Below are 13,921 nucleotides of genomic sequence, written 5' to 3' on the forward strand. Positions count from 1 at the left end.
TGGATTGACAACACTGCCTATGTTGCGGACACTCTCCCACTGTAGTCTGTAATGTCTGAAAGAGGTAGCAGGTACAGTGAGGGAAAAAAAAAAGTATTTGATCCCCTGATTTTGCATGTTTGCCCACTGACAAAGAAATGATCCGTCTACAATTTTAATGGTAGGTTTATTTTAACAGTGAGAGACAGAATACCAACAAAAATATCCAGAAAAACGCATTTCAAAAAAGTTATAAATTGATTTGAATTTTAATGAGTGAAAAAATTATTTGACCCCTTCACAATACATGACTTCGTACTTGGTGGCAAAACCCTTGTTTGCAATTACAGGCGGTCAGACGTTTCTTGTAGTTGGCCAACAGGCTTGCACACATCTCAGTAGGGGATTTTGTCCCACTCCTCTTTCCAGATCCTCTCTAAGTCATTAAGGTTTCGAGGCTGACATTTGATAACGTGAACCTTCAGCTCCCTCCACATATTTTCTATGGGGATTAGGGTCTGGAGACTGGCTAGGCCATTTCAGAACCTTAATGTGCTTCTTCTTTAACCACTCCTTTGTTGCCTTTGCAGTGTGTTTTGGGTCATTGTCATGCTGGAAGACCCATCCACGACCCATTTATAATGCCCTGGCTGAGGGAAGGAGGTTTGCACCCAAGATTTGAAGGTACATGGCCCCGTCCATCGTCCCTTTGATGCGGTGAAGGTGTCTTGTCCCCTTAGCACAGTGGTTCTCAACTCCAGTCCTCAGGACCCACTAACAGGCCAGAATTTAAGTATTACCTTGGGGAGATGCAGACTAGAATACTGCAATCGGGGGCATGGCCTGACGAGACATGTGAGCAGACCTGCTGCACGGAGCTCCCGCTGATGATCCTGTCTAATATCCTCTCCTCAGCACTGTTTTCGCCTGTTTTCGCCCCAGAGAGCTGCCTGATACCTCCTGGAGACATCCGGTGCTGTTGGTTGACCGCCCAGAACTGATGATGACCCGGGGGAAACGAACGGAGACCGAGGCCTGGGAGTCCCAAGCCGACCAAGATGGCGCCGGCCAGTCTCAGCCTCCTAAAGCACAGCGCGGCCTAGAGAAGAAATCCGAGCAGGGGGGTAAGTCCAGCAAACTCCCCAAAAACAAGGAGCAATCCAGGGACATGTTTTACTATGCTCAAAAGCTGACTGGGCGCTCTGATTCCTCCCTGCATGGCTCCCCCCAGCCCTTATACACCTCTGAGCTGGCTAACAGGGAAGATACAAGCATGCTAGATGACACAGTGACATTAGACATGCAGCAGGATCCTGTCTGATCCATCTGACTCCCCCACAGAGGACAATGTCCAACCATCTCTGAGTGAAATCCTGCATGCTGTACACAAATGTACTGCCTCGGTAGATGATTTGAAGGAGAAATTTGGAGGGCTGAAAGAAACAGTGTCCCTTATGCGCCAAGATCAGTGAAAGAACCACAGCAGTGGAGGGTCGGGTGAGCGACGTGGAGGACCAGTTGCCCCCCCTTCACAGAGATGTCAGGATGGGCACTCAAAATGCCTTTCAAGCCCTTAGTAAAACTGACGAAATTGAGAACCGTCTGCGACGCAATAATGTGCGCATAGTGGGACTCCCAGAAAAAGTGGAAGGACGTGACCCCACAACCTTTATTGAAGAATGGCTAAAGGAAATCTTTGGTAAAGAAGCCTTCTCTCCCATTTACACAGTGGAAAGGGCACATAGGGTGCCCCCACGCCCTCTCCCTCCTGGGAACCCCCCGCGATCAGTATTGGCCAGGCTCCTGAATTATAAGGAGCGGGAGGTGATACTGAGAATGGCCAGAGAAAAGGGCAACATCAAGCATAACGGCACCAAAATCTCATTTTACCCAGATTTCTCCGCCGAAGTACAACGCAGGCGATCGAAATTTGCAGATGTTAAGAAGAGGCTACAAAGGCTACAATTATCCTATGCAATGATGTTCCCAGCCAAGCTAAGAGTGACGGCCAACGGACAGAATTTCAATTTCAATTTTTTGAAAATGCGCAAGATGCTGCAACATGGCTGGATCAAAACGAGCAAGCTCTGCGCCTCCAGGGCCGTGATGATGGAGCCGGATAAACCAGATATGGCAGATGAGATGCAGGGGAAAGCAGGGCGTCCACCCCCCTTTTATGTTTATCAATGTGAAGAGGAACTATACTAGTTGCTTACACAGTGAGTGAATACCGCAGAAATACCGTTATTTCTTTAACACCAGTTATTTTCACTTGAAGTACAGACCCTCACGGGTGATGATACCGTGCCGGGTGTTTAAAAGATGTATGAAGTCATGGGTTGCATGGCTACTGTTACAAAGCCCTGTTGGCGTTAATAGTCAGAACAGACCACATACCCTACAGGTTCTGGTCAGCTCTAGTCATGCGCGCTATGGCATGGCTGGATCCAGGGCTCTCAACACAGTCTATCTTTACTTCTGTTTTGTTTTCTACGGTTTTGCTGCGCAGTTGCGCAAGAATATCCACCCTTCACGAACACAGAGTTTCCATTGTGCAAACCCTTTGCCGAAAAAGTGCTCTTCGATGCAACATAATCCAATGCACTTGGGCAACCATGTAGCCCGAACTGCTCCGTCCTCCAGTGGAATTCCCTTCCAATGTATTTTTGAATGTTTGCAATGGTACCCACGCCCATAATATCATGGAATGTGCGCGGAGTGAATGACCCTTTAAAAAGGACCATGATCTCCTCTGGTTTGCGCAAATTCCATCCAGCCATCATTGGCCTTCAGGAGACACATCTCCTGGGAGACAATGTGAGTTGTTTGCAGTATGCTTGGGTGGGCAAGTCATATCATTCCACTCACACCGCTTATTCCCGTGGGGTGAGTGTACTGATACACAAAGCACTGATATACCAAGAACTGGACTCCCTAGTGGATAATGCTGGTAGATTTGTATTCATTCACTGTAAATTGTATACCTTAACATTGCTGATAGCCTTTATATATATCCCACCCCCGTTTTCACGGGAGGTGTTGCAGCTGTTGCTGGCGTACCTGGCGAACAAACCTGATATCCCACTGCTGATCATGGGAGATTTTAATTGCTACCTAGATCCCAAATTGGATAGACATCCCCCAGTCCCTTCTCCTAGGGGTGGCAGGGGTACAGCGCTCAGTCGCCTAATTGCGGAACTAGGTTGGACCGACCTATGCCGCATACGTAACCCTGATGTAAAGCAGTTTTCATGCTTCTCTAAATCTCACGGTTCCCTGTCCCGTATAGACCTCAGTATAGGCACCCCTAATTTGCTGCAGTGCATATCTAGGATAGAGTATTTTCCGCGTGGAGTGTCTGACCACTCGCCAGTGGCTGTGTGGCTGATAGCCCAACCCCCAACATTATTACCTAGGGCGCCATGGAAGCTCAACGCCTTCTGGCTGAAACTGTTTAATTCCCCAGAACGAATTTCAAACCAAATAGAACGATTTTTTTAACTCTCATAAACACCTAACAGATAAAATTCAAAACTGGGAAGCCTTTAAGGCCTACCTTAGGGGAGTGTTTATTGCCGAGATAGCCACAGTCAAAAGAAACTCCTCAGCACTATTGGAACAGGTTGGGGATCAGGTACGTCAGCTGGAACTAACCTATGTTACTGACCCTACAGATTCTGCGAGGGAGGCGTGGATTTCGGCCCAGGATTCACTGGACCACTTGAGATCCTCCGCCGCAGAACGCAAAAGGTTTTTTAATAAGCAGGCATTTTATGAAGAAGGGGAAAAAACGGGACGTCTGTTGGCCAAAATAGCCAGGTCACAACAATTGTCCCCGGCAGTTGGTGCAATTCGCACAGCCAGTGGGAAGGTGGTCAATGACCCGGATCAAGTTTTGTCAGAGCTAGCATCCTTCTACAAGGATCTCTATGGAGCGAGGGATGATTACACAGATGACGAGCTAGAGACATATCTTTCAGGGATTGATCTGCCTTCTCTGCCTGAGGAGGCTAGACAATCACTGGAAGCTCCCCTGACATTGGAAGAGTTGCAACAGGCGGCATGCTCCTTTCCCACGTGCAAGGCTCCAGGAGAGGATGGTATCCCCATGGAAGTTTTTGCCCCGTATGGCGAGTGGATAATGCCACACCTGTTGGAAGTGTTCAATGACTCTCTTAGGGAAGGTGGTTTACCAGCCTTCATGACTAGAGCTAAACAGACACCCACTCTCAATTTGATACAGAAAATTTGGAACAAGGGAAGGCAGCTGCAAGAAGTGGCAGGTTTCACGGAATATAGTCCAATATGGGGGAATCTTTCCTACGTCAAGTTAGCAAAGCTGCAACAGGGTCCCAAATGGCGCTCCTTTGGTGTTATTCTATTATCCCATATACTTAGAGATGGCAGGCTGATGACGTTCTCAGAGTTACAAGTCAAGTATAACTTACCAAATACTATGTACTATTCCTATATCCAGCTCAAACATGCAGTGGATAGCAGGGAAAAGCTACTCCCTGGACTTTGTCAACCACCCCTATTTTTCATTTGATACAGTCCAGGAAAGAAACTAAAGGAATTATCTCATATTGTTACCAAATGTTACTGATGCAACTTTTAAAAGCGCACCCAACTAGGGCACCATCCCCATGGGAGCAGGATATAGGTCCAATTACGGGAGATCAATGGGAAGAAGCTCTGCAATCTATTAATATATGCTCTCTCAATGTCGCCCAAAAGGTATCCCAACTATATACTGTATAGTACTTAGAGTGCACTACAACCCACTTAAACTTTATAATATGGGTAGAAGGTCAGATCCTTTATGTAGTAGATGTGTACCACATCAAGGTGATCTCATTCATCTACTTTGGAGATGCCCAAAACTCCACAGGTATTGGAGTGAGGTTCTGGGGAGACTTAACCAAGTATTCCAGACTAACATTCCCCTAGACCCAATTCATTGTATATTAGGAGTCCTAGAAGACATTGTTCCGGAAGAGATGACTAGAATAGCACTCAATAGGGCACTGTTCCAGGCACGCAAACTTATATTGCTTGGCTGGAAGTCGGCTTCGCCGCCATCAGTGAAATCTTGGATAGCACATATGGGCAACATCTTGAATATGGAAAAATGCATTTACCAACATAGGGGCAGCTCTAATAGATTTGAGAGGATTTGGGCACCATGGTTGGACACCCCTGGACTGAGTCCTAAGGAACTGGTAATGTCCAGACTGCTACAATGCCCTGGGGGGTCCCTTGAGGTTCTTTAAAAGATTATTGACTACAGAGTGGTAGAGCACTGGAATGTTATAGAGATTTTGGTAATAAATGATGATTGGAATGTACCGTCCACATGAATGTATATTACTGCATGATGCTTGTACAATGGAAACTTGTTCAATAAACACCTTTTTGATTTAAAAAAAAAAAAAAAAAGAAAAAGAATACTGCAATCACTGAGAAGCAAATGATATCACCTGTGATGTATTTCAGTTATCTTGCAAACCTGGCCTGTTAGTGGGTCCCGAGGACAGGAGTTGAGAACCACTGCCTTAGCAGAAAAACACACCCAAAGCACAATGTTTCCACCTCCATGTTTGACAGTAGGGATGGGGTTCTTGGGGTCATAGGCAGCATTGCTCCTCCTCCAAACAAGGCAAGTTGAGTTGATGCCAAATAGCTCAATTTTGGTCTCATCTGACCACACTTTCACCTAGCTCTCCTCTGAATCATACAGATGCTCATTAGCAAACTTCAGATTCTTCAAGGCGTAGTGTGTTACCAATTGTTTTCTTGGTGTTTTCTTGGTGACTATGGTCCCAGCTGCCTTGAGATCATTGACAAGATTCTCCCGTGTAGTTCTGGGCTGATTCCACACCATTCTCATGATCATTGAAAGTCCATGAGGTGAGATCTTGCATGGAGCCCCAGACCGAGGGAGATTGACTCCATTTGCGAATAATCGAACCAACTGTTGCCACCCTCTCACCAAGCTGCTTGGCAATGGTCTTGTAGCCAATTCCAGTCTTGTGCCTTAAGTCTTCAATCTTGTCCCTGACATCCTTGGACAGCTCTTTGGTTTTGGTCATGGTGGAGAAACTGGATTCTGATTGTTTCTGTGGACAGGTGTCTTTTATACAGGTAACAAGCTACACTTCCTTTGAGAATGTGATCCTAATCTCTGCTTGTTACCTGTATAGAAGACACCTGGGAGTCAGAAATCTTGCTGCTTGATAGGGGGTCAAATACTTATTTCACTCATCAGAATGGAAATAAATGTAAATCTTTTTTGAAATAAGTTTTTTTTTTTCTGGATATTTTTGTTGTTATTCTGTCTCTCACTGTTAAAATAAACCTACCATTAAAATTATAGACTGATCATTTCTTTGTCAGTGGGCAAAAGTACAAAATAAACAGAGGATCAAATACTTTTTTCCCCTCACTTTAAGACACAAATTAGGGATATGGCTCAGGCAGGGAAGAAAAAGGAATTTGTTTACTTTATGAGATTTGTGCATCACATAGTAACTAGATTTGGGAACTTTCAATTAGTTGAGTAGATAGTGGAAGACTTGCCATATAACCCACTGTTCAGATACACTACCAGACAAAGGCACTTCTGCGGAGAAAGCCTATAAATGGCAGCTGAATTAATAATAATGCAGTTACTGTATATTCTGGGAAGGATGTTTATTATTCAATGTTCTAACCCCCCCACCCAAAAAAAAAGATAATGTACGCGCTTGCCGGCTGCAGATTTTAGTGGGTAGTAAAGTGCTTATGTGTATTTAAGGGAGTGTTAATAAAAAAAAAAAATCACATATGTGCAACATCAACAACTTCCAAATGTGGCCTGCCCTGCTCACGAGTGCTATCTCTCTGCAGTTCTACGAGCCCAGCATCTTATAAGAGGAAGATGAAGGCAACTCAGAGAAGCAAGAAAAAAAAACTAGACTAAGATTTTCCATTATGTTGGGGAACATAAAGTGGACTGAGATGAACATGCAAACTACTACCATTTAAGGCTGTACCTCTACATCACCTTCACATCTCACTATCTTAAAGTATAACCAAAAGCAAACCTTTTTTTTATAAGGTGGAGAGGGTATTAGAACACTGGAGATTATTTTATATATATATATATATATATATATATCAGGAAATGTGGACAATAAATGTATACAGTGGGGATGGAAAGTATTCAGACCCCTTTACATTTTTCACTCTTTGTTATATTGCAGCCATTTGCTAAAATCATTTAGGTTCATTTTTTCCTCATTAATGTACACACAGCACCCCAGAATGACAGAAAAACACAGAATTGTTGACATTTTTGCAGATTTATTAAAAAAGAAAAACTGAAATATCACATGGTCCAAAGTATTCAGACCCTTTGCTGTGACACTCATATTTAACTCAGGTGCTGTCCATTTCTTCTGATCATTCTTGAGATGGTTCTACACCTTCACTTGAGTCCAGCTGTGTTTGATTATACTGATTGGACTTGATTAGGAAAGCCACACACCTGTCTATATAAGACCTTACAGCTTACAGTGCATGTCAGAGCAAATGAGAATCATGAGGTCAAAGGAACTGCCTGAAGAGCTCAGAGACAGAATTGTGGCAGGGCACAGATCTGGCCAAGGTTACAAAAAAATTTCTGCTGCACTTAAGGTTCCTAAGAGCACAGTGGCCTCCATAATCCTTAGATGGAAGACGTTTGGGATGACCAGAACCCTTCCTAGAGCTGGCCGTCTGGCCAAACTGAGCTATCGGGGGAGAAGAGCCTTGGTGAGAAAGGTAAAGAAGAACCCAAAGATCACTGTGGCTGAGCTCCAGAGATGCAGTTGGGAGATGGGAGAAAGTTATAGAAAGTCAACCATCACTGCAGCCCTCCACCAGTTGGGGCTTTATTGCAAAGTGGCCCGACGGAAGCCTCTCCTCAGTGCAAGACACATGAAAGCCTGCATGGAGTTTGCTAAAAAAGACACCTGAAGGACTCAAAGATGGTGAGAAATAAGATTTTCTGGTCTGATGAGACCAATATAGAACTTGTGGGCCTTCATTCTAAGCGGTATGTGTGGAGAAAACCAGGCACTGGCTCATCACCTGTCCAACACAGTCCCAACAGTGAAGCATGGTGGTGGCAGCATCATGCTGTGGGGGTGTTTTTCAGCTGCAGGGACAGGACGCAATGGAGGGAAAGATGAATGTGGCCAAGTACAGGGATATCCTGGATGAAAACCTTCTCCAGAGTGCTCAGGACCTCAGACTGGGCCGAAGGTTTACCTTCCAACAAGACAGTGACCCTAAGCACACAGCTAAAATAACATAGGAGTGGCTTCACAACAACTCCATGACTGTTCTTGAATGGCCCAGCCAGAACCCTGACTTAAACCCAATTGAGCATCTCTGGAGAGACTTAAAAATGGCTGTCCACCAAAGTTTACCATCCAACCTGACAGAACTGGAGAGGATTTGCAGGAGGAATGGCAGAGGATCCTCAAATCCAGTTGTGAAAAACTTGTTGCGTCTTTCCCAAAAAGACTCATGGCTGTATTAGATCAAACGGGTGCTTCTAATAAATACTAAGCAAAGGGTCTGAAAACTTAGGACCATGTGATATTTCAGTTTTTCTTTTTTAATAAATCTGCAAAAATGTCAACAATTCTGTGTTTTTCTGTCAATATGGGGTGCTGTGTGTACATTAATGAGGGAAAAAAAAATGAACTTAAATGATTTTAGCAAATGGCTGCAATATAACAAAGAGTGAAAAAGGGGGTCTGAATACTTTCCGCCTCCACTGTGTGTATATATACACATACATACATACATACATATACACACACACAAAGTGGGGCAAAAAAGTATTTAGTCAGCCACCAATTGTGCAAGTTCTCCCACTTAAAAAGATGAGAGAGGCCTGTAATTGTCATCATAGGTATACCTCAACTATGAGAGACAAAATGTGGAAACAAATGCAGATAATCACATTGTCTGATTTTTGAAAGAATTTATTTGCAAATTATGGTGGAAAATAAGTATTTGGTCACCTATAAAACAAGCAAGATTTCTGGCTCTCACAGACCTGTATCTTTTTCATTAAGAGGCTCCTCTGTCCTCCACTCATTACCTGTATTAATGGCACCTGTTTGAACTTGTTATCAGTATAAAAGACACCTGTCCACAACCTCAAACAGTCACACTCCAAACTCCACTATGGTGAAGACCAAAGAGCTGTTGGATACCAGAAACAAAATTGTAGACCTGCACCAGGCTGGGAAGACTGAATATGCAATAGGCAAGCAGCTTGGTGTGAAAAAATCAACTGTGGGAGCAATAATTAGAAAATGGAAGACATACAAGACCACTGATAATCTCCCTCGATCTGGGGCTCCACGCAAAAGCTCACCCCGTGGGGTCAAAATGATCACAAGAACGGTGAGCAAAAATCCCAGAACCACATGGGGGGACCTAGTGAATGACCTGCAGAGAGCTGGGACCAACGTAACAAAGGCTACCATCATTAACACACTATGCTGCCAGGGACTCAGATCCTGCAGTGCCAGACGTGTCCCCCTGCTTAAGCCAGTACATGTCCGGGCCCGTCTGAGGTTTGCTAGAGAGCATTTGGATGATTCAGAAGAGGATTGGGAGAATGTCATATGGTCAGATGAAACCAAAGTAGAACTGTTTGGTAGAAACACAACTCATCGTGTTTGGAGGAGAGAGAATGCTGAGTTGCAACCAAAGAACACCATACCTACTGTGAAGCATGGGGGGGCAACATCATGCTTTGGGGCTGTTTCTCTGCAAAGGGAACAGGACGACTACATGAAAGAATGAATGGGGCCATGTATTGTAAGATTTTGAGTGCAAACCTCCTCCCATCAGCAAGGGCATTGGCTGGGTCTTTCAGCATGACAATGATCCCAAACACACCGCCCGGGCAACGAAGGAGTGGCTTCATAAGAAGCATTTCAAGGTCCTGGAGTGGCCTAGCCAGTCTCCAGATCTCAACCCCATAGAAAACCTTTGGAGGGAGTTGAAAGTCCGTGTTGCCCAGCAACAGCCCCAAAACATCACTGCCCTAGAGGAAATCTGCATGGAGGAATGGGCCAACATACCAGCAACAGTGTGTGACAACCTTGTGAAGACTTACAGAAAACTTTTGACCTCTGTCATTGGCAACAAAGGATATATAACAAAGTATTGAGATGAACTTTTGATATTGACCAAATACTTATTTTCCACCATAATTTGCAAATAAATTATTTCAAAAATCAGACAATGTGATTGTCTGGATTTGTTTCCACATTTTGTCTCTCATAGTTGAGGTATACCTATGATGACAATTACAGGCCTCTCTCATCTTTTTAAGTGGGAGAACTTGCACAATTGGTGGCTGACTAAATACTTTTTTGCTCCACTGAGTGTATATATATACATGACATGACAGGAAATGTGGTCAATAGACATGGAAAATAAGCTCTTCATAATTACCCAGGGGTCAACCACCCAAAAAATAGCGTAAATAGAAAAGGAGAAAAACATTGGACTTTAAGGATGACCACCAGGTAAAAGTACAACTAGATGAATATAATAAAACCAATATTTATTGCAAACTGATTAAAAAGACCATACTTTCACATAGTAATATAACAGTATTACACTTATTTTACAAGCATTTGTCCTAATCAGTCTACGCATTTTGCAGATGATCCACTTCTTCAGAACTATATACAGGATACGGTCCTGAAAATCAGACCAGATCATCCACGAGACTGATTAGGACAACTGCTTGTGAAATTTTTCAAATATAAAGTTTATTAAACTCCATACAGGGGCGGGGAGCCCACCAACACAGACAGTTACATTTGAGAAGAAGTCATGTTACAGTTGAAATGCATATAGAAGAGGTATACAGTGCAAAGCAGTACAGGTTTGATAACATAAAGTACACAGACATATGCATTGTCTACTGTTAAGGTATGTTCTATGGCAATCCTCATCTCGTAGTAGGGATACCTATTAATGGTGGTCCTCACCCGACTTTCCACTTTACTTTAAAAAGAGAAAAAGGAAGAGGGAAAGAGAACCAAGGTACCTAAAAGGTAGCTAAGAAATAAAAGAGAAAAAAGAAAAGGAGAAACAGGGGGAGAACGGGAAGGAGATGTGAGGGGGGGGGGGTAAGAAAAAGGGGGGGTGGGAGGTTCAGGAGGAATGGGGAGGGGAGAAGGAGGGGGGGGGGAGGAAGGAAGACACGGCGGTGGACGGGTGCTCTCGCTATTCTCGGTCAATGGGGCACAGCCCGTTCAGTTAGATCAGAAGTCGTTGACCCTCATCAGAGAATATAAACATATTCCAGTTATCCCAAGTCTGCTTAAACATCTCTCTTGTGAAATTTTTTACTGTTATATTACTATGTGAAAATATGGTCTTTTTAATCAGTTTGTAATAAATATTGGTTTAATTAAGTTTATCTGGTTTTACTTTTACCTGGTGGTCATTTTTGGAGTACTGTTTTTTTTCTCTTTTCTATTTAGGGTATTAGAGCACCCGGGCTTTTATTGCTGTCTGTGTCCCCATCAATAAGATTCACCCTCTCTATTTGTCCTGTTTACCATGATCATTGAAAGTAAAAGTGAAAGAAAAATCCCAAATTTTGGGTTGTCCTCAGAAAAGTAATAGGAGGGGAAATATTCCAAGGAGGACACTAAATCTGGTGACCTGAGGAGCCCCAAGGAATTCCCCTAATTCGCAGGGATTTACACTCACTTCCTGTTTTGACTATGGGACAGGAAGTGACGGTAACTCTCTCCAATAGGACATAGATGTAAAAAAAAATCTGACAGGGCTTAAAACCCTACCCTACTCTATCCAAGATGAAAAAATAAAGTTTTGCCTATAGTTCTACTTATACAAGTACATAACTACATTAACCACATGTTGGATGATATTAAGCAATGAAAACAAAAAAGCATACCCTTCAAGTGGATTAACTACAAGGCAATGTGGTTTGTCTAAACCCTGAATGACTGCATTCTTGAATGATCCATCCAAGCGAGCCACATTGATTTGCTTCTTATTGGCATCATAGCTTGTCCAGTAGAGATTACGAGACACCCAGTCAACAGCCAGTCCATGGGCATTAGGCAGATCTGAAAGCGGCATTCAAATGATAGTGTTATTTGCGAGCATGTACTTTGGCAGAACAAATATTCAATGTACAGCACCATACAACTATTGAATTCACATTTAAAAAACGCCTGTAGCCCTTACCAGCAGACACAACAGTCTCCACGCCTGTGCCATTGATAAAAGCCCTCTTGATGGTCTGAGTACGGACATCTGACCAGTAGATACGTTGTTCAAAAGCATCATAATCCACAACAGTGACATTGTCAATATCCGGTACAGTAAAAGAAATTATGTAATTGTAATATGGGTTGTCAATATCCACCCCTCGGATTTCCATCTGACGAGCATACAACAGGAACCTTCTAGACTCTATAAGAGGTACAAAAAATATCATGCACACATTTCTATACAGGACCATCAAGTTATGCTGGTGAATTCTGCTAAACAATTCAAACGGAAGCTGCATTTCAATGCTGATAAGAAATTTATACTGTCTAAAATACCCTACCTGCAACTTTTTGGAAAACATTGTTCAAAAGAAACTAGTCTACAATAGCTTAGGACAAAAAGGTGGTTGTGCTATAGTCAAAATGCAAATTATTATGAAAGCCCAACTAAAGTTACCTTTAACTAAATGAGTCAACTCAGAGTGTGGCGAAACAGTAACCTATCAAAGCATTACTGTTTGTTTCACTGTAACTACAGCTATGCCAGGAAAAAGTGAGCCTATTCCCAGCATTCAGCTATAGAGAAGGACCCGTGCTCTCTATGTGGAAGCAGTGGTCTCTCTGCATCAGTTCAACGTACTTCCTGCTGAGCTAGAATTAGAGCTGCACACATGCTTTGATGATCGGAAAACTCTAGCGGTGACTAAATGGGGGTGTGTCAGAATGCTACAGAGAAACCCACTGCTTCTACACAGCTGCTTTTGCAGTTGAATGCTGGGGGACAAACTGATTTCTTCCTTAATCAGATCCAGCCCTGTTTTTTTTTTTCTTTAAAGTGACCATGTCACTTTCTAAATCAAATAAAACAAAACCTATCCTGCAAAAAAAGAAGCTATACATGCCGCTAAGTTGGACACCATGTTGAAATTTTGCTCTCTGCCCTGTAGTGGCATAGAGGTTGGCAGGAGGAACCACAGTGGCCAACAAGGGACATGCTATCTGACACACTCAGGGCTGTTGGATAGTAGGGGTGCTCAGAGCTCTCAAAATCAAAGTCTTCATAGACCACCACAAGGCGAACATTCAGCTTCTTCTCTTGCATGGTACTTTCTGTTTTAGATAGTTGGAGAAAGGACAGGGTTGCTCTTAACAACAAATACTTTGATAATGGAACCACTCATTTATTTGTTTATTATTATTTATATATTTTTTTTAACACAGGGCATTTAAATTTTTAACAAGAAACATGGAGGAGGAAAAAAAAAGTAGTGGATGCCTTTGGCATCTTTTCTTCCTCCTCTTGTATTATTAGGATTGCTGAAACTTTGAATTCTGTTCTTAATATTTGCCTACAGCCAATAACATTTTTTTAGTATGGATGGATTAGGAAATTCTTAAAAGCCCTGTCAATTTACTTTTTGCTGAGTCCATTGGGAAGATTTCCCCTTACTTTCTGTTTGGAAATGCAGCAGGAAAGGAGAGAAAATCTCTCCAAAGTATGGGGAAAAACCTACTTTTTGACAGCTGTCCCTGGAGTTAGTGTCCCCATTGCCTCTCACTTCCTGTAAAATGTTGGATTTCCCATTACATTTAATGCCGGTGCCAATAGTTAACAGAACAATAAGTGACAA

General features: G+C 43.0%; 1 protein-coding gene across 1 annotated transcript in view; it reads right to left on the minus strand.

Annotated features, from left to right (window-relative positions):
- LRP1 (LDL receptor related protein 1) overlaps nucleotides 1-13,921 on the minus strand; it is a 523,305-nt gene that overhangs the window by 160,024 nt on the left and 349,360 nt on the right. Inside the window, exons 29-30 of the mRNA XM_073613827.1 lie at nucleotides 12,265-12,492; nucleotides 11,969-12,143 (exon numbers count right to left, since the gene is read on the minus strand). Of these exons, the coding sequence (XP_073469928.1) occupies nucleotides 11,969-12,143; nucleotides 12,265-12,492 (403 nt within the window). The remainder of the gene's footprint in view (nucleotides 1-11,968; nucleotides 12,144-12,264; nucleotides 12,493-13,921) is intronic.

This window comes from Aquarana catesbeiana, linkage group LG02 (genome assembly GCF_042186555.1).
Source record: "Aquarana catesbeiana isolate 2022-GZ linkage group LG02, ASM4218655v1, whole genome shotgun sequence".
Classification (NCBI taxonomy): Eukaryota; Metazoa; Chordata; class Amphibia; order Anura; family Ranidae; genus Aquarana; species Aquarana catesbeiana.